Source organism: Wyeomyia smithii, chromosome 2 (assembly GCF_029784165.1).
Source record: "Wyeomyia smithii strain HCP4-BCI-WySm-NY-G18 chromosome 2, ASM2978416v1, whole genome shotgun sequence".
In the NCBI taxonomy this organism is placed as follows: Eukaryota; Metazoa; Arthropoda; class Insecta; order Diptera; family Culicidae; genus Wyeomyia; species Wyeomyia smithii.
This window is the reverse complement of record NC_073695.1, coordinates 44,709,557-44,731,532: the sequence shown is the minus strand read 5'-3', so window position 1 is coordinate 44,731,532 and position 21,976 is coordinate 44,709,557. Positions and strand designations below refer to the sequence as shown.

At 37.8% G+C, this 21,976-nt stretch overlaps 1 protein-coding gene across 1 annotated transcript in view; it reads right to left on the bottom strand.

Annotated features, from left to right (window-relative positions):
• Window positions 1-21,976, bottom strand: part of LOC129726079 (uncharacterized) — a 238,158-nt gene that overhangs the window by 42,664 nt on the left and 173,518 nt on the right. The window contains exons 4-5 of the mRNA XM_055682689.1: window positions 13,013-13,124; window positions 12,704-12,879 (exon numbers count right to left, since the gene is read on the bottom strand). Of these exons, the coding sequence (XP_055538664.1) occupies window positions 12,704-12,879; window positions 13,013-13,124 (288 nt within the window). The remainder of the gene's footprint in view (window positions 1-12,703; window positions 12,880-13,012; window positions 13,125-21,976) is intronic.

Below are 21,976 nucleotides of genomic sequence, written 5' to 3'. Positions count from 1 at the left end.
CATCATTATTGGACATGTTTGATAAACGACTCCCAGCCCGGGTGCGGGAGCAGCAAAGTGAAAGAATATACGCTCGATGCTCTTCATGGTGGTCCCGGTCAGCTTTGTTTCACACACATGGCAAACTGGACAAAATTGAAAGATTTTCTTGCTAACAGAATAAAAGTTGAAAAACAGTATAAATTTTATATCACCCCGACTGAGCAAAAATCATTTCCTCTTATTTTTCATCCGGCATTCCAGCTAGTGAACGCTAGCAAAAGTCGCCTCCCAAAATCATACGCTATCATTGCGGAGAGCAACTTATAAAGTGTATCCAACATATGCTTGTTGGACACATTTTTTTCCTCTCTCGGCTGCTGGTGTCTCTAAGCTTGTAGACCGAGTGCATGTGATGGAAAACTACTAAAGAAATTTAATTTCCTCACATGCGGAGAACGGCACTCATTTATCAGGGCAAAAAGGGTTTTTTTTCGTCCATCCGACACATCCCGTTTTCCCTGACGATCCCGCCGGAATGTGTACCGGATGCGGGAGCTGGAGCGCTTCTCTGACGTTGTTTTCCAAACTAGGACAAACATGTTTGTCGCATGTATGTCGATAGAGATTGTCGTGCAGATATCAGCATGCTCCGTATAATCTAATCTACACCAAGCCTTTCAGCTGCTAGCGTGCCAGTTTAATTGCGAATCCAAAATCCCACTCCAGTAGCAATTAAAATATAGCTTCTTTCTGTTAACGATTTTCTATTGTCTGTGAATTTATTTATACGTTTTGCTCAACAAAACTGACAACTAGCAATATCAAGTATCATCCACGGGAACAAACTTTTTCATTTCCGGGAAGAAACATTAACATAAAATCTCGCCTGCCGCACCGTGAAAACTTTCGCTTCCTCTATCACTCTTTCCGGTAGACGGACGTGATTCGTCATGGAGGGATTTCATTCGTACTCGTCTATGAAGTAGGCAACACTCTCCAATTTCATATATGCTATCTTTATGATAAATTCTTATTTCTGAATTCAACATGGTATGGTATCCACGTTTTTATCAGCCCTTAGGATTGTTGCTCTGACGTTTTGCTTAACACATGTTTTCGTTTTATTGTTTAAGGGAAAACTGATAGCATGATTATTAGTTAAATTTCACCAAGTTCATAGAAACGAAAATGTGTATTTTGTTTATTTCTTCGATTTTTTTCGTATTAAAGTACCCAATTGACCCTGTGAGTGTAGGTACGAAACTGACGGCCATTGAATTACAATTACCAGTGCTAAAATTCAATACACAATGAGGTTATGTGTAGATACATTTCTCAGAACGAGATATTTTTACAAGTGCACTCATGTATATTGATGTATAATGAATGGTCAACTGAACATTTACTTTCAATGTATTGTTATAGAATTTATATAACCTCCGAACATTAAATTGATCTTACCTAAAATAGACCTAATTCTATTTTCAACAGTTATTGAAAACCTTTATTCTCAAAGAACGGTTTAAACATGAGAAAGTAGTCATTGATTGAGATATCGTTTAGCGGTAGGGCTCAAAAGTTTCGTCTTCTCGAAAACAGTGCCCATGCGAAATTTCAGCTCGATCGGACATCGGGAACACGTGCCTCAATGCGGTCAAGTTTGCACCAGTTATGGCAATCTCGCATAAGCACAATGGTACCAGTTACGACAATATTGCATTTGAATCTCATTGACCATAACTGGTTGATGTCATAATTGGTACATTTTGTAGATATTGCCATAACTGGTACTCCTACCCTATTTGTTTTTTTGCTAAGACGTTTGTTTTGTATTCATTAAGGATGAATACAATAAGAGCATCTATCACGGCTCGCTTCTAAAATAAGAATTCAAATTAAAAAATTTCTTAAGTTTTTTAAGAATGCTGTAACTCGAGTTTTTCTCATAATACCTTTACGTAATAGGTGTTTTTAGGGTGAAATTATCTCAGTAATACGATGCAATTGTTGAATTCAAAATTAAAATATGCTTATTGGCCAAAAAATGCAAATTAATTTTTCAACTTTAGAAATAACATAACTGGCCACACTGCCAGGCAAAACTGTTTTTGAGATTTCTTGAATAATTTTATTCAAATTGCATTATTCAGAATGACCATAATCACTTCAGTTTTGAAGATAGCAGAATAATAATAAGAAAAGCAATAACTCGAGTTTCGCTCATAATAACTCGGGGTGATAAGTGTTTTTTATATGAAATTTGCTCAAGCACATGATGGAATTGTTTAATTTGAAATCAAAATATACTCATTTTCCGAAAAATGCAGTTTCATTTTTCAAATGCAAAAATAACATATCTGGCAACACTGCCGCTCAAATTTGAAATTTTTTTGGAATCCTCAACTAATTTTCTTCAAAAATCATCTATCAATTTGATTCTAGACATCATGCTTTTGAAGGTATAATTAAAAGGAAACAAGACTTTTTCTCTCTTTTTTTCGCACACTTGTGACTTGAGATGAAATGACCCATATATGTGCTGCCCTAAATGTACTGGCGATCATCTAATTGGTCAATGCGAAACAAACATGGAAAAATGTGTGAATTGCAACAACTTGCAGCAACTATTTGCTGCAGTCCGTTCATATATTTCACCTGCTCAACATGGTTCCTTCAAGGGACGGTTAATTGACACTAACCTCGCAGAATTCTCATCACTTTGCATCAAGGCAGTGGAGGACACGGAAATCAAATTGATACAATCTACACAGATCTCAAGGCTGCCTTTGATCGTGTTGACCATCAATTATTGCTAACTAAAATTGAGCGTTTAGGTGCCTCTCCTCACTTCGTTAAATGGTTGGAATCCTACTTGATCAACCGTAAGCTGAACATCAAACTTGGATCGACTTTCTCTTACAGTTTCACAAACAGCTCCGAGGTACCTCAAGGAAGCAACTTGTCTGTCCATACCTACCTCCTGGCTGTAAGCTAGCGTATGCTGATGATCTTAAAATCTTCGTCATTGTCGAATCAGTAGAAGATTGCATTGAACTACAGCGACTGATAAAAATGTTCGAGAAATGATACATGTGGAATAGGCTGTCCAAAAAAAAATCGATTTTGAAAAAGTTAAGGTGCTCAGCCTAAATTGAAAGATAATGTTATTTATAGCATTTTTGTAGAACATTTCGACTTTCTTCATGAAAAAAGATCTTAGATATCTTATCGGGGGGCTGGGAAATTGGCGCTTTTACTTGTGATGGAAAATTGAGCATTTTCACAAAAATGCTACTATTCTGCCGTTTTTGTGCGATTAATTGAATAGTGATTCAAAAGTTAATTAAAAACATAAGGTATGTTCGGAGAAGTTTCAGGATATTCAAAAATGCATCTTTTAATGTAGAAATATGGGTGATCAATTCACCAATGAGTGGGATGAAAAATTTACTTTTTAATCAGATTAAGATAGACGCAAGGTGCCTTCGACAAAGTTTTAGGTTATCTTAAAACAAGAAACTTTACCGAAGACATTATGTTTCTATCTCTTACATATTATGAGCAACATAAAGTTTTCTATTGAAAGGCACTAAAAATCACAATTTTCGTTTTAACTTTTTTCGCAGATTTTCCCGAATTTTTAAACCTTCGACTAAGTTATCAGCCATCCAAAAATGTATTTGTTTTCTGAACTTTCTTATTTTTTATCTTCCAAAATAAAACAGTTATTTGACATATTTGTAAAAATGCATAGTTTTCCATCACATATAGAAATGCCAATATCTCAGCCCCCGATAAGATTTAAATTTTTTTTCATGTAAATTTTCGTCATAAATTTCGCTTTGCAGTGAACATTTCAGTTTTCGATCGAAAATTGTTTCTATTTGTGTTTTGAAGGGTATTATCTAAAAATTATGGGAAAAATTAATTTTTCTATGATGTTTGATTGGTTCTGTGAGTCAAATAACTGAATGTGATACTGAACTAAACCATGCAAATTATTCAAAAACAACCTCAAAAAAATAAAAAAATATATTAGAAAATATGGGAATCGAACAGCATTGCAAAAAAGTGCGAAAGAGTGGTTTTGTAGCTTGAAAAGTCATATTTTCATAAATCACATTTGGGCAACCTGCAAACCTGGCAACCTGAGAAAGTCGAAATGTTCTACAAAAATGTTATAAATAGCATCATCTTTCAATTTGGGGCTGAGCACACTTACTTTTTCTTTATCGATTTTTTTTGGGACACCCTAATGTGGAACCAACTTATCATCAGCGTACAGAGATGCTGTGTCATATCCTTCACGAGAAAGACATCTGCCATTGAGTGGGCTTACGAGATCAACGGACGCCCGCTCGTCAGAGTTGGGGTTGTGCGAGACATTGGAGTTTTATTGGACTCATAGCTTTCGTTAAGAAATCATTACTCGAATATTATTGCTAAAGCAAACAGAATCTTAGGATTATCACTAGAGCTGTCAAAAATTTCCGTGATCCCTACTGTTCTACGCCCTTGTTCGCTCAGGAAACAGCTTCAATCATTTGGAGCCCCTACATAAACTTTTGGGCTACTAGAATCGAAGCTATACAGTCGCGATTCTTGAAATTTGCACTAAGGTTGCTTCCTTGGAGTAACCCAACGAACTTACCACCCTATGAGGACCGATGCCTTCTCCTTAACATGTACAACTCTGTAGTGTCGGCGGAATCCAGCTAGAGCACTGTTTGCTGCCAGGTTGTTGCTTGGTAATATTGACTCTCCCAACCTTCTGGAGCAAATCAACCTGAATGTACCGGTAGTATCTTTAAGATCTTATTATTGTTTAAGACTTAACTTTAGACGAACTAACTACGGGAAAACTGAACCTGTTTTAGCGATTTGTAAAGAGTTTAACAAAGTGAACCATTTATTCGAATTTTGTCAATCGTGTGAATTTTTAAAAACTGCTTGAAAACAATTCAACTTGGCCGCTTTAGTTTTATTCATGTAGACAAATGCAGTCAGATGAATTAATAAACCAATAATAATAATAATAATAATAATAATATATGATGTAAATGTATGATGTAACTAAAGTTCTACCACCTGGCGCTGGCACACGACTATTGTACGCTGATGATACTAAAATATTTCAAATTGTTGAGAATTACGATGATTGTTGTAGACTCAAAACTTTACTATGCACTATGGGACGTTTTCATACAAGCAGGCGGACAAAAATATTTTCATCATTTTTTCTACACTTCGGGTATTTTTTCTACTTGTTATGAACAAAACAAGTTACTTAGGATCATTTGTGACTATATAACGGTAAAATTTTGATAGAGGGGAGTATTTTTAGGTATAAAAAGAGGAAATAAAACATGGATTCGTTCGGAATCCAGCACTTCTTCCTTTCAGTGGCTGCCTCACCATTTCCAATAGGCTTGTGTGTCAAGTTTGGTGAATATCGATCAAGGCGTCCTAAAGTTAAATATATGCAAAAAAAAACGATTTTTCTAATGTGCTTCAATTTTGCTCCAAAAAGCAGAGATTGACTTGCCAAAAAAGTTATATCGTTTGGTCGAAGGCAATCGCAACTAAACTCTTTTGAAATTGTTAGTAGACACCTGAAACTTGAATAAAAACAGGGACTTAGCCTTGGAACTCCTGGAAAAAAAAAGATATCAAACGACAAAGTTGAAAATAATGATTTTTCTCATTTTCTTCTTATTGTCAAGCAGTTATAACCGGTTGGTCACAGGTAATCGCAGCTAAACTTTTCTGAGATTGTTAGTAGACACCTGAGACTCGAATTAAAACAGAGACCTAGCCTTGGAAATCCTGGGAGTAAAAAAATGCCGACCAACAATATTCTTTTTGTTATTGCTTATCTCTTTTTCCACTCATTCTCTTGAAATCCAAATCACTTACGTTTATGAGGATATGATACACTCAATAACAATTATGTTAACATGATCAAAAAAATTTTTTTTCGGATTTTGAATATTTACAATGAAAACCAAAAATTTTCAAATCGGTTTTAAACGCTTGGTCGCATGTGGTCGCTGCTAGACTCTTTTGAATTCGTTAGTAGACACCTGAAAGTTGAAAAAAAACAAGGACCCGGCACGGGGGCTCTTGGGAGTGAAAAAAAGCTGTCCAACAAAGTAGAAAATGATTATTTTTTTGTCATTTTCTTCTTTTTATTGTGCGTTATCTTCTTTTTTCACCCATAAATCCACACAACCACACATTTTTCTGAAAGCCCAATCAATAAAATTTACAAAAATATAAAACACTCAATAGTTATTCTGTTATTATGCGCGATTTTTGCCTTTCTCCTAGAAAGGTATAGCAATCACTTGCAAAACCGAAAATACAAAAGTGCTCCTGAGGGCCGAATGGCATATATCACTCGACTCAGCTCGACGAGCTGAGCATTTTCTGTATGTGTGTGTATGTGTGTGTGTGTGTGTATGTGCAGATTTTCATTCTCACTCACTTTTCTCAGAGATGGCTGGACCGATTTTCATGAAATTAATTGCAAATGAAAGGTCTTGTTGTCCTATAAGACCTTATTGAATTTTATTGTAATCGGATTGTTAGCTTAGAGGTTATGTATCAAAATGTAAAAATCATGAAACATCATTATCTCGAAAACTGCACAACCGATTTGAACAAAACTGATTTCAAATGAACGGGCTATCTAAAAAACCCTTAAGTTTTGAATATTATGAAGATTCAACTTGTGGTTCAAAACTTATGAAAAGAAACGTGTTCTGAAGACTGTTTAATATCACTCATGTTTCTCAGAGATGGCTGGACAGATTTTCATAAAATCAGTGTCAAATGGAAGATCCAGTTGCCCCATAAGACCCTATTGATTTGCTTTGCAATCGAACAATTACTTTGCCTATTATGTTTAAAAATGTGAAATCTAGCTATGAAAAGGAACATATCCCGAAGACTACTTGGACTCACTCACTTTTCTCAGAGCTGGCTGACCTGATTTACATAAAATTAGTGTCAGTTAATGAGTCTAGCTGCCTCATAACACCCTATTGAATTTTGCTGTAATCGAACTGTAACTTCGTCTGTAATGTACCGAAATGTGAAAATCACGAAACTTCATTATCTCAGAAACACACAACCGATTTGATCAATATTATTATCAGGTAAGCGGGTTAGTTAAGGGTTAACTGATTAATTATGGTTGAACACGTGGTTTCAAAGTTTGGCTGCCCTGTACGTTCCCATTTCATTTGATTATAATCGAACTTAAGCAACCGTTATGTATTAAGTTGTTAATAAAACAACGAAAGTCAAAGATTACATGACTTGACATGACAAATAACAAACTTCATAACAATTTGATATGTGGCTCAAAAGTTATGAAAAGAAAAGAAATTCAAAGACTATTTAAAACTATACCTGCTTTGATTGATATATGTGGTCTCAACATAATTTGGTGTCGTACTTTTTGTACGTTACAAATTCATTGATTCCTTGCGATGTGTTTAAAGTCTGCAAATGGACCACGGCCAAATCGGCCATAGGATATGATCAAAGTCAAATAACAAATCGTTCGAAATGTTTGGGTTTATCGAATAGACAACATCCACGACTTTTGGCTTCTGTACATCGCCTTAATTCTGAATATATTCATATTGGGTGGTATTCGGACATTTTCAGCAGATTTTCTGGCATCAATCTGACATCGGAAATACCCATATTAGGAGATATTTTGTTCTTCAGGTTGTTTTCCAAAAACTGAAAGTGGTCGTCTTTAAATTCAAAATGGTATCCAGGGTCAAAACTTAGTTTCTATGCATCATCTCGATTACGGAAATATCCATATTTAGTATTATTCTGTCATTTTCGACTGTTTCCTAGAAGTTGCCATTAAGCAATTCAAAATAGTGCCTGAGGTCAATTGGTAGCTCATTGCACCATTCTGGTTCCAGAGGTACTCATATTGGATAGTATTTGTTTATTTTAGGCTGTTTTTCACAAACCGGAAGTCGCCATTTTGGATTCCATAATAGCATTTGGCGACATTTTCTGGATTTTGAACGTCATACTGGTTAAAGAAAAACTCATATTGGGTGGTATTTGGTCATTTTCAGCTTTTTTCAGAAACCGAAAGTCGCCATTTTGGAAGTCAAAATGCTATCTGTGGTCGGTTTTAGCTCCTGTGTATTATTCTAGATCCGGTTATTATTAAATAAGGTGGAAATCGGCCTTTTTTGGTTGTTTTCCAGAAACCGGAAGTTGCCATCTTACAATCCATAATGTTGCCTGAGGTCGATTATGGAACATATTTGTTACCACCAAAAACATTTTCCTGCCAAATATGGTTCCATTTAGTTGGTTAGCTCTCGAGATGTACAGAAATTTGTGTTTCATTTGTATGGGACCCCTTCCTTCCAGAAAAGGGAGGGGTCTTAAACTATCATAGGAACCTTTATCGGTACCAAAAACTCTTACATACAAATTTTCACGTCGATTGGTTAGGTAGCTTTAGAGCCTTTATGGATCAGACAGACAGACCGGATTGCATTTTTATATGTATAGATTACAACATCAATAATTTAGAACCTAAAGAGTGAATATACATTTATTGGATTGAAGCGTTCATGTAAATCTATTTTTACAAATAAAAGTTTGAATGAGAAAGGCTGGGTCTGACCGCTAGATGGGTTAATTTAGGTTTTTTTTATATTTTAGTTATTTTTTAGAAGAAAAAGTGCAGTTTTTCACCATTTTCAATCTTCATTTCTCGATATCTCAGGTATAGTACCTGCTACAGTCTTAAAATTTGGAACTTTTCTTAGTTAGAGTGTCTACTTTCTTTAAAAAATAGAGAAATAGATCGGTGACAGTCACTTTTCCGATTTTTGTCCGCCTGAAATCCTATAGTGCAGTCTAAACTCGAAAAATCGTGATCGTTCTAGATTTGACTGGGAAAAATTGATTTTATTTACTCAATGACTTCAGCAAAATTGTTTCATTGAATAAGGCTTTACTCTTGGCATTTTTAGTTTTTCGATCAATCCACCTAACAGTTAGATAAAAAAAATTTTTTTTCTAATTTTCAATATACCAGCTTGTTTCCTTCAGCAAAGTTGTGGAAAATTTTTAAAGATAAATAATTTCTGAATACTGTACGTTGGAATCGACAAAATAGAGTTTTATGAAGAACACCGCTCTTTAAAATCAGTGTTTTGCCTGTTGGGGTGTTCCACAGAAAAACTCTATTCTGTCGTGTCCAACGTACAGATAGGACATCGCAGTATTCAGCAATTGTTTTTCTTTCAAAATTTTCCACAACTTTGCTGAAGGAAGCAAGCTGGTATATTGAAAATTAGAAAAATATTTTTTTTATCTAACTGTTAGGTGGATTGATCGAAAAACTAAAAATGCTCAAAGTAAGGCCTTATTCAATGAAATAATTTTGCTGGAGACATTGAGTACATAAAATCAATTTTTCCCAGTCAAATCTAGAACTATCACGATTTTTCGAGTTTAGACCACTGTGCACTGTGGGATTTTCAAATAAACCTTTTCACCAATTGTTAATGTCTTGAAATGTAACCCTTGGAATGTGTAGAAACTATTATGGAAGTTATTTCATAAAATGGTGGTTGAGAAATTTGCTTTACCATAAGTATATCGTCCTTTTTTATCACTTTTTTGTACTTTATGACCTTCAAAAAAGCATTACTCAAAAATGTACCGTACGCTGATTTCGAAATTTTGACCAGAGATTTTGGACGTCATAACAAATCGAATGGTGTACTAAGATTCTTTGGTGCATTTTTTTTTTAATAACGGTCTGTGGGAGCACCGTGGGGCATAACCTTATTTCGAATTCGATGTTCATTTTTCTGCAGTAGTTGATAAAATAAACGACCGAAAATGAAAGAATATCTTCAGAAAGCGGAGGCAATGCATAGCTTTGGAGCCACTGCTTCTAGCTGAGTTATTTCTTTGTTGGTAATAACCTTTTGAAAGGCTTTTCCTCCGGTTCTCCCTGTTCCTCAACCCACTCGTCCTTGGCGATTGACAATTTTGCCGGCCTTCATCGAGGTCCATAGCTGCATCATCTGAGTCTTTAGTGGAATCGCCTGATTCTCCAAAAACTACCTGACTAAAGATTTCTGTTTAATATGAAATTCAACAAAAACTTCCTTTCTTCTAGCATACGCAACGAAGAAGCGTCAACTGTAACAACGAATTCAATATGATGACTATTCATGTCGCGATGAAAAACCCTATCAGTTTCTAGATTTCAATTAGAGATAACAACATTATAGCACCCCAAGGAAAGAAAGCGTTGATTACGTACTACTAGACGTGGGATTTTATCTCCGTCCACTACTACCAATTCGGCTTCTTCTCATAAAGTAACAGTTGTTTTTTTTGTCTTGACTCAAGTAACGATGTCTTTGTCCTGGCACGTAAGCACTACATACCCAAGCTTGAATCGACAATAAACAAATTTGAGTTTGAACTGCTCCCTCCGTTGTTGTACAACCTTCAGCAATTATGGAGTTCAAAGATTTGATAAAATTCAGGGTTCCGACGCTGAAGTTGCAGTTATCACTAGAATAACATAACCGAAACATTTGATGCTATATCATGTAGAATTATAACCACTTTTCGAAAAAAATCATTACAGCTTTCAATTGTTTCGACAGGCTCTTTTGTAATATTATTTTCTATTTCTTATCCTATAAAGTTTTATCCAAACTTAAATGGGTGCTAGCAATAACTGGGTGAAACGATGAGAAATTCCTCCTTTGTTTCAAACCCAGTATATTAGACTGCAGTAGGTAGCCATAGTTTACAGCTTTTCGTTCCACGCAACACCAATCACGGCTGTCGTAACTTTCGCCATTAGAACAAAATTGTCCCGCATTCCTCCGCCATGTTTTTTCCCGAAATAAACATTAAACACGCCCCGCAAGGTAGATTATTCAACGATGGTGAAGTTTTCGAAAATTCGATGTTTAATATTTTTCCTATTACATTATGCTGCTCTTAGCTGGTGTGAAATTCGTGTTCCCGCCCGAGAGTGGCTGCTTGCCGTGTGGTAAATTTAGGACCATTTCTGACTAGACGCTACACAAAATGCCGTTCCAAGGCTCAAAATGCTGGCAATCAACTGATAAACAGCAGACCGGCAGACTTCTTTTGTTAGTTATTGTTGTTTGCCGTTTGGGACCGAAGCCGGTCTAATAAACCACTGTATTTGACGCCGCCACCGGTGACAAAGCGGGTTCCACTAAACGTACGTATACTTTTGTTTACCTCCTCAAGCCATTGAAATAGCTTTAGCATGGTTTCTTTAACAATTGCACCACTACTGGTTTGATGAAGGTACCATCATCGGTTGGGACAGAATACAAGATACTTGTAGGCTGACAGACCGCATTTCCACTCACTACTAATAGGGTCGTTTCGCTCTTCAGGGAAAACGGGCAGCACCATCCGCATGTTACATTGATGTTGTCGATTTATTGACGTTGCTCAAGTGCGGTTTTGCGGTTGGTTTCCATATTTTCGCCTTGAAGTCATGGCGACTGGATGGCTTTGAATCAACTATCGATTGAAGTTGGGCTTAAGGCGATTAGGTCTGTAGCGTGCGTTCTTAAACTATTGAAGTAGATTCGAACAGTATTTAGTATTGTCGGGCGAGAAAGCGTAAACACCATTGAGAATGATCAACATTTTCACCCAAAGCTTTTTATTTTTGAATGTCATTTTTGTTAACTAAAGCGTTAATTTTTTTTTGCAGAACTAACGCTGTGTTAACCAATTTTTTCCTGTAAGCCCTGCTATAAATCCATGAAACCTTAAAGAACATACCCATGAGCACGACTAGAGGTATGATAAATTGTCCTCGAAGCTCGATTACGTGCATTGCTCTGCACAGCAGTTGAATTTCGCCACCGCACTCTGCTTGTTTTTCTCGGTGGCCGTTCGAGGGAATTGCTATCAAGCTGTCAGTGTGTGTGCCAGGCAATGTCTTAGAATGTTACACTGCACTCAAATTATCCTATGATTTATGTACTGTTTGCTGCCGACCATCCTTCAACCGGTGCTCTTGGTATATGTGCTTTACTATTTGTGGGCAACCTTGTCGGGTAAATATTCTAGGTTATATATTTTTCAGGGCTTACATTACTGCGTTTATTCTTTGGGTTTGGTCTTGAAGTTAATAACAAACATCAGCTGGATGCTTTGTGCAACAAGAATCTAAGTTAACTTTTACTGATTACACAGAAAATTATTTTTTTTACCAGGAATTTCCATAAGTAGGAGGTCTAAATTTGTACCATTTTTTCCTGCGTTTTGTTCTGAGTTCCGCCAGTAACACGTTTTCACGTGGTCCCACAAAAAAATGTTCAATGGTTCCAAATCGCTTGTTCTTGGTCCAAAACAGCCAAAACGAGAGACAAACTATGCTAAGATCTTCCAATTCGGGTTCAAAAAATTATAGCACTTGAAAGTTTCATGAGACTCCTTGATGTAAAAATAAAATAAAATTAAAACTGACAGAAACTCTTTTGCCACTCAAACCTAGTCATATAATTTGTTCTAGTCTATAGTTCGAACCCTTGTGACGCAATAAGACTCAAACATTTGTTTCACTTTTCTAAAAAAATAAAACATATTCTACACTCCAATTCAACCCCAATTTGTTATCAATCCAGTCCGTGTCCACACTTACCTTTGAGCACGTGTACGTAGACACTCGACTGTCGGGCATTGGCAGGTGCACAGGTGTAGTTCCCCCCGTGCCGTGCTGTCGCATTTCGCACCGTCAGGACACTGGACGTCAACTTGTTCGTCGATACCGAGATGCCATCCTCCTGGTCGTAGTTGACCATTCGATCCTCGTGGTACCTACAGGTGCAGACAGGAAAAAATAATAACGATAAAATGAACAACATCATTAAATAAAGATTTTTTTTTCTCTCTTCCTCTCTTCAAAAGCAAATGCTTTACACAACTGATGCGACCAGAAGCTCAGACTTACCAGAAGACATACAGAGGACTTTCGGTGGCACGTTTCAGCTTGCATTCCAGCCGTAGCGTCGATCCCTCGTCTATATGTAAATCGGGTGCTTCCAAAATTTCTGCTGCTGCCTCTGCGGAAAGGGAAAACAAAATGCTGAACTGTGATTTGGCAAGAATGGGGAAATTTTTCCATTGATGTCGGGTCACCTAAAAAGAAAAACATCACCCTCCTTCCTTGTCCTTGTCCGAACAACAACGGTTTCATATTCGGAGGAACATTCAAGACCAATAATTCATCGGAAATTATCATATAAATTACATTTTTTTTCGGGCCATCTATTCGCAACAGATAAATCGATTAGGGCTTTGCTTTTTTTCTTGTTCTATATGAATTGAATCTGATTGGCTCGAAAAAAGCCCCATTGATTAAGCGGGGGTCGTACTTGCGCCCAGAAAGTTCGAAATAATCTCAACACCAGTCATGCTCAAGCGTGACTAAGTCCGCTCCGGTCGCTCGGATCCATTTAACTTTCGTCCGGCCACGGTTTGTCGTAATCCTTTGCAAAAGATTGATTTCGATTACTGTACCTATCGCATGCTTATGTGCGGGTCAGTTCAGCCCGGCTGATTGATTACTTGGTGTGCTTTTGAGAGTAGGAAATCAAAATGGCCACCCTTAGGGGGTATCAGTATGTGGTCTGTTTATTTAATTTATTCTTGCATTCATGGTATGGGCGCAAATAGTGCAGAAAACCTATTACCAATTTGTTTCGATCAACCTTTGCATCATTTGTTCCGGCATCAACATATTTTATGCTTAAGATTTGCTGCCATATTTTTGATACTGTCTGTTTGACATCGGAATTGGATCACGGAACCGTTTAGAGCTAAGTGGAACTAGATTACTAGATAGTATTACTCTTTTGTTCCGATTTCAGAAAATATGATACAAACGAAGCTGTTTTCAAAAGATGACGAATCATTTACTTATGATGTATATAAAATATAAGGAAAAACTTGTTCTGTGAAGTATCTATGTCATAAAAAAATATGTTTTTAAGATAATGAAACTCGAAAATAAATATTCGATTCTTATATATATTTATATCACTTAAAACATTTAACTCTTTTCTTGAGAACCGTTCGCCCAATCGTTTTGTTGTCAAAGAATCAATTGTATATTTTTGATCAAGCATTCCAATGAACGTATGGTTTTTGCTGGAGAACCATGGAAAAATTAAGAAAAACGTGTATTTTCCAAAATAATTATAATTTTTCAAGCTGAAATTAGAAATAACTCGAAAACCAATGCCTTTAGAATGTTTACTATCAACAGCTTTTTGATTTAAAATGACTCTCTGCATCTTTTAAAATCATCAGAATACAAATATTTTGAAAAATGTTTGAATTAGAATTTTTATAAAAAAACTAATCTACCATAAAAAAAATATTTTTCATTTCTCCATCCTGGACTTTTTTTTTAAAGTTGCGTATTAACGTCAAGTTTCTTCAAAAAAAAATTTAAAAAAAATTCAACTCTTTTTGAAGTAGAATACTTCTCTCAGGAAGTTCGGCTACATAGGGATGTGAAATGAAAATCTAAAACCGAAAAAAGTGAAAAATATGTCCAATTTCAAATGCTAATAAACCGATTAGTATTCGATGGATTTCCTTCGTTCTTGCAGCAATAGATTGGAAAATCTTCTAAGATTCTTCCCAAAATAAGATAATTGTAATTTTATTATTCACACTATTGTACTATTGAAAATAGTCAAGCCTTGTCAAAACGAAAATTTCGACCCCTGATTGGTCGTTATATGCTTGCTTCCCAAGCACGGTCGACAGAATCATGTACCTTGCAATTGAAAACATGCTATTTGGCCTATATAAGAGCCTGTTTCAGCCGGAGCCGCTCATAATAGTTCTGAACAGCGACGACAGCAGTCCTCCCTTAGCAGCAGTGGGTACCATCGATAGCGGAAGCGGCCACAACTGTGGCTTGGCTGTGGATAGGCCAGCGTATAGCGGCCACAACTGTGGCATAGCGTAGCATCAGACAGCGACAACAGCAGTCGTCCTTCCTCAGCAGCAGCACTAGCCCTGTGGTTGGTCACCACGTCTCAGGAGCAGCGCGGTTTTTCTCAGCGTGTGTCGCCAGACAGCCATTATTCCCCCCGTGTTGGGGCAGCATAATGATTGCCATCAGGAAATCCAGTTTCGGAAATCAAAATGCCTTTTTGAAGGCAAATAAACAAGTCATTGAAAGTTAATAATTTTTGTCAACGCAAGCAAGCATTCTGTGTTGCATCCTAGCAATTTAAATTTGTCGCACCCGTTTAATTTACTGAATGTGAAATAGCTTCCACAGTGCATGTTGTCCGTGTATCTTATTTCCCCCAATGTTAGGGCAGCTCAAAGGTTGTAATTAGCAACCGATTTTGAACCACACCATGCTTTTTTCAAGGCAAATAAAAAATAATTGAAGGTTAATAATTTTCTGGCATCAACACAAGCAGACATTCTGTGCGGGATGCAATCAAATTCTGTTGTAGTTGTCTAATTTTTACTTTCACTTTATTTAGTAAACCCCCCACTGTAGGGGCAGCGCAAAGGCTGCGATCAGCATAACCGACATTGAATAATAAATTGCCCTGTTAGTACGCATTCACAAAAGCAGTTAGTCCGACTATGCAGAGCTTATATGAAGTCGATTCAATCAATCAGCGTAAACAGAATTTCGTCGTCTCCCAGCTGCCAAGTTGCAACATGATGCAACACGCAACAGCGAGCAAACGAAATCGCTTGATGTTACAAACCGCAATAAGATACGGGTTAAAACCGTTGTGTGTGTGAGAGCACCATCGGTGTTTATTCGCTGGATACACTATCTACTGTCTACTGAACGCAATAATCTGCTTACATGCGACATGGGGACGGGAACATTTTCTTCAACCAAGCTGCACAACACGACACAAAACATGTTATTTTGTTGCTTCAATGAGAGTGCTATCGGTCCGGCTCGACAAGAAATTATTTTTGTGCATCCGTGCTACGAAACTGAGGAAAAACTTTAGAAACTGAAAAAAGAGGTGGAGCTTATCAAATGATCGCTATATCATTCCACCACGTACGTGAAATAATTCATTCCTATTTTCATCCCTATATAAGAGCCTGTTTTAGTCCAAGCCGCTCATAACAGTTCTGAACAGCGACGACAGCAGTCCTCCCTTAGCAGCAGTGGGTACCATCGATAGCGGAAGCGGCCACAACTGTGGCTTGGCTGTGGATAGGCCAGCGTATAGCGGCCACAACTGTGGCATAGCGTAGCATCAGACAGCGACAACAGCAGTCGTCCTTCCTCAGCAGCAGCACTAGCCCTGTGGTTGGTCACCACGTCTCAGGAGCAGCGCGGTTTTTCTCAGCGTGTGTCGCCAGACAGCCATTATTCCCCCCGTATTGGGGCAGCATAATGATTGCCATCAGGAAATCCAGTTTCGGAAATCAAAATGCCTTTTTGAAGGCAAATAAACAAGTCATTGAAAGTTAATAATTTTTGTCAACGCAAGCAAGCATTCTGTGTTGCATCCTAGCAATTTAAATTTGTCGCACCCGTTTAATTTACTGAATGTGAAATAGCTTCCACAGTGCATGTTGTCCGTGTATCTTATTTCCCCCAATGTTAGGGCAGCTCAAAGGTTGTAATTAGCAACCGATTTTGAACCACACCATGCTTTTTTCAAGGCAAATAAAAAATAATTGAAGGTTAATAATTTTCTGGCATCAACACAAGCAGACATTCTGTGCGGGATGCAATCAAATTCTGTTGTAGTTGTCTAATTTTTGAAGTAGAATACTTCTCTCAGGAAGTTCGGCTACATAGCGATGTGAAATTAAAATCTAAAACCGAAAAAAGTGAAAAATATGTCCAATTTCAAATGCGAATAAATCGGTTAGTATTCTATGGATTCCCTTTGTTCTTGCAGCAATAGATTGAAAAATCTTCTAAGATTCTTCCAAAATGAAGATAATTGTAATTTTATTATCCAAACTATTGAACTATTGAAAATAGTTAAGCTTTGCAAAAACGAAAAATTCGACCTCTGATTGGTCTTCACATGACTGCTTCCCAAGCACGGTCGACAGAATCATATACCTTGCAATTTAAACTATACTATTTGGCCTATATAAGAGCCTGTTTCAACCGAAGCCGCTCATCACATTCATCATTCATTACATCGCTCTTGAGCAGTTCGGGTGTGTATATTTTAAAATCGGTTCATTAGTGTAGTATAGTATAGTATCATATCGCTCGTCCGTGTTTCGCGCAATTACATAACTACCACATATGGGTGGTAAACGCCGAAGAAGAAGTACAGCCAGCCCAAAGGTTGCCAACGTCACAGCCAGTACCCCTGACCAGGTGCAGCCAAAAAAGCAACGAAATGAAGAGGAGTTATCATCAATTGTATCGCAAAATCGCTACAGCGCCCTATCTGAAGAAAACACCGCTATTAACAATAGTGAACTGAATGGATTCGGAGAACTTCAAGACAATCTTCTCGTTACAACCAACATGAAACTACCGCCCTTGATGGTAAAGTCCATCGGATTGGAGGAGCTGAAAAGAGGTCTAGTAGCCAAGAAGATCAAAGCGGAGTTTAAACTTTGTCGAATCGGCATCAAGGTGGTCATACGTTCCAAAGATGAATATGAAAAAGCTAAAAAATATCTGAATCAACTCAACGCAGAATATTTTACACACGACCTGCCGTCAGAAAAACCGTTCAAAGCAGTTGTTCGAGGGCTGCCTGCCATGGATGCAGCTGAAATTAAAATGGACCTTGAGCTCCACTACAAACTACAACCATTAGCAGTATTCCCGATGGCCAGACACGATACTGCCAGTAGATATAGAGATTGCCTCTATCTGGTCCATTTCAAGAAGGGAACAATAACTTTGGGAGCGCTAAAAGCCATCAGAGTCATTCAGGATATCATCGTCACCTGGGAGGCCTACCGGGCAACGAGCAACGGAGTGACACAATGCATGCGGTGCCTGAATTTCGGACATGGCACCCGAAACTGCCGGCTTAAAGCAAGGTGCAATTTCTGCTCTCTCGGACACTCCTCGGATTCCTGTCCGATCGAAGGAGCAGTAGATTACAAGTGTGCCAACTGTAATGGACCCCATCGAGCTTCTGATCGAATCTGTAAAAAACGAGAAGAATATAAAAACATCCGGAAGCAAGCATCAACAAGCAATCAACCAGGGAGGAGAAGAGACCGATTTCCACCACCAGTTCCAGTATTCGACGAGAACAACTATCCAACATTTCAATCGAATTACCGAAACCAACAAATGCCAATAACACAGGCGGCATCGGCGATGCAACCACCACCGCAGCATGCAGAAGGGGCGGACCGGCGATCGAGAACAGAAAACCGCTCCCCTCCGGGTTTTCAACAGTTACCTCGTCAGTCTATACCTGATGAAAATCAATCAGCCGGTGTACCTCCGCTCAAGTACACACCAGCTGACTTACTACAGATCCTGAATGAAATGTGTGACAAATTACAACAGTGCTCTACGCGACTCGAACAAGTGCGTACACTTGGTGAATTCGTACTCAACTATGGTTATTAGTCCGATTAAATTGCTACTTTGGAATGCCCGTGGTATTAAGCGGAAGTCAGTTGAACTACTGGATTTGCTGGATCGCCGTAATGTCGACATTCTAGTGATAACAGAAACGCATCTAAAACCTGACACAAACTTTTCCCTGGCAGGATACACAATCGTAAGACTAGATCGAACACACTCGAGCGGGGGTGGTGTAGCGATTGCAGTGAAAAATAACATTAAGTTTAAAGTGCAACCTCATTATAAAACCACAGTAATTGAAGCCCTTGGGCTAGTGTTAACAACAGATATTGGTGAATTAATATTAATTGCAGCCTATTGCCCTAGGCAGTGTTTCAACAGTAATGGTGACAGCGGAAGATTTAAGAACGACTTAGCCAAAATCACGCGATTCAAAAACAAGTTCATAGTGGCTGGTGACTTGAACGCTCGACACGAATTGTGGGGGAATTACAGAAGAAATAAAAATGGTGAGCTCCTGTCCGACGATTCACAACTTGGGTACTATACCATCAACGCCCCGATGAAACCAACCTTCTTTTCACCTGCTGGAAACCCCTCCACGATTGACATGTTCCTGACAAACATCGAACAACACATCAGCATCCCGGAAACGATAGCTGAACTAAGCTCCGACCACTACCCGGTCGCGCTCCAGTTCAACTGTACTTCAACAACCCGGCCGAAGAAAATGAGGAAGGACTATCACTCTGTCAACTGGGCAGAATTCCAGCGTAGGGCAGACCACCGTATTAACTTTGACATCCCTCTGGTAACCACTGCCGACATCGACCGGTCATTGGAGGATATGAAAGCAGCCATCATTGCAGCGGAAGACGAATGCACCCGCAAAATTCCTACTACTGTGAGTATTCTTCAAATCGACACTGAAACTAGACAATTAATACGTAGTAGAAACACTGCAAGAAGACAATTTCAAAGGTCAGGGGATTTGAACGCAAAATTTCTTGTAGACAGAATGACAGAGAAAATCCGTGAGAGAATAAATAACTTAAAAAATCAAAAATTTCAAGATAACATCTACAAGCTAGACACCCGCTCCAAACCTTTTTGGAAAATTGCAAAAATTTTGAAAACAAAACCCCAACAAATTCCTCCTCTGATAGATGGTGATACATTATTACTGTCCAATCTAGAAAAAACAGAAGCAATTGGTCAGCATTTCATAGCTTCACATAGACTGGGGTTCGAAATTACTAGCCCCATGGAGCAGGTAGTACAAGAAACTATAAACAGCTTACATAACAATCAATGTTATGTTCCTCCCAATAAGAAGATCACCATTGAAGAGACAAAACTAGTCATCAAAAACTGCAAAAACATGAAAGCCCCAGGCTTTGATCAAATTTTCAATATCCTCCTGAAGAAATTAAGTGATCGCGCAATCACACACCTGGTCGATATTCTTAACAAATGCATGGACCTCCAATATTTTCCCTCGTCCTGGAAGTGTGCCAAAATAATCCCTATACGTAAACCAGGCAAAGACCCTACCGTACCATCAAGCTATCGCCCGATAAGCTTACTATCTACCATGAGTAAAATTTTTGAGAGATTGCTTCTGAATAGGCTACTCCAACACATAAACAATAATAGGATTATCCCAAAAGAACAGTTTGGATTCACGAAAGGGCACTCGACGTCACAACAACTTCTTCGTGTTACGAATTATATTAAACGTAACAAATCTGTTGCTAAATCGACCGTGATGGCACTTCTGGACATAGAGAAGGCGTTTGACAACGTCTGGCACGAAGGCATAATTTATAAGTTATACAGGTATAACTTCCCTATATATCTAATAAAAATCATTCAGAATTACCTGAAAGAAAGAAAATTCAGAGTCAACCTCGGTGACGTCAACTCCCAAAGTTTCATCATCCCTGCAGGAGTACCACAGGGCAGCATCATCGGACCAGTATTATACAATATATACACCGCAGACATACCGCAACCACCTGAAAATTGCCATCTTTCCCTCTACGCGGATGATACGTGTGTTATGACAAAGGGAAGAAATACCAAAGCCACCACAAGGAGACTGCAAGATTACATCAACACCATTGCTGACTACATGAAAACCTGGAAAGTTAAAATCAACAATAGTAAAACGCAAGTGATTCTGTTTCCGTACAACAAATCTACAAGACTCCAACCGCCAAACAACTGCAAAATTACCATCGAAGGAAAACAAACTGACTGGACACAGGAAGTAACGTATTTAGGGCTCACCCTGGATTCAAAACTTATATTTAAAAGTCACACGGAAAAAACTAAAGTGAAATGTCAATCTGTTACTCAAAAACTATTCCCTCTAATAGGCAGAAATTCTAAACTTTCAATCACAAATAAGGAAGCCATTTACAAACAAATTATCTTGCCTATACTTTTATATGCCTCTCCCATTTGGGACTGCTGCGCTGCATCACGCAAACAAAAATTGCAAATTATACAAAACAAATCCCTTAGAATGATTTACAATTTGTCAAAATACACAAACAACAGAACAACACATCAAATAGCTGAAATGAAAACAATTAACGAACAGTTAACAATAAGAAAACAAAAATTCAAAGAAAACTGTCTCGCGTCTGAATATGACACAATTAATAACCTGTATCGAACTCGGTAAATTGTAGTTTAGCATATATTAGGATTAAGACAGAGTGTATATTAAACTAAATGTGCTGAGCACTTAAAATGTAAAGAAGGAATAACAAACGAAGGAAACAAAAACATAAAAATATTAAACAAAGATGAAAACTTAGGTGTATCAATTAAAATGTACAAAGAACAGAAATTGTTAAAATAATAAGAAATAAAATATTGTTAATCGAAAAAAAAAAAAAAAAAAGCCGCTCATAATAGTTCTAGACAGCGACAACAGCAGTCCTCCCTTAGCAGCAGCAGTGCAGTGGATACCAGCGATATACAGCCACAACTTTGGCATGGTTACGGATAGCGTAGCAGTTGCAGCGGATATCAGCATCCATAGCAGCTGATGCAGTGAGGCACTGTGCGATAGCGGGCACTAGTAAATGCATTCAATGAAAAATTGACTCATTTTGACAACACATGAGCCGTCTAGTTTTGAGTGTTAAATCAGATTTTCACTGTTTATTTTATCACAAGAAATTCTTTAATCGCACTGTCCGTGATAACGCCAAGATGTGATCGGTGTCTTATCCGATATTGAATCGAACAACAAATTATCCTTTTCAGGATGAAATTAAAAACCGGATGATTGAAGAGTTAATATTTTCTCTTGAGTTATTTTACATCTTGAAATTTGTAAAAGTTATAAATTTTACTTTATCTCAG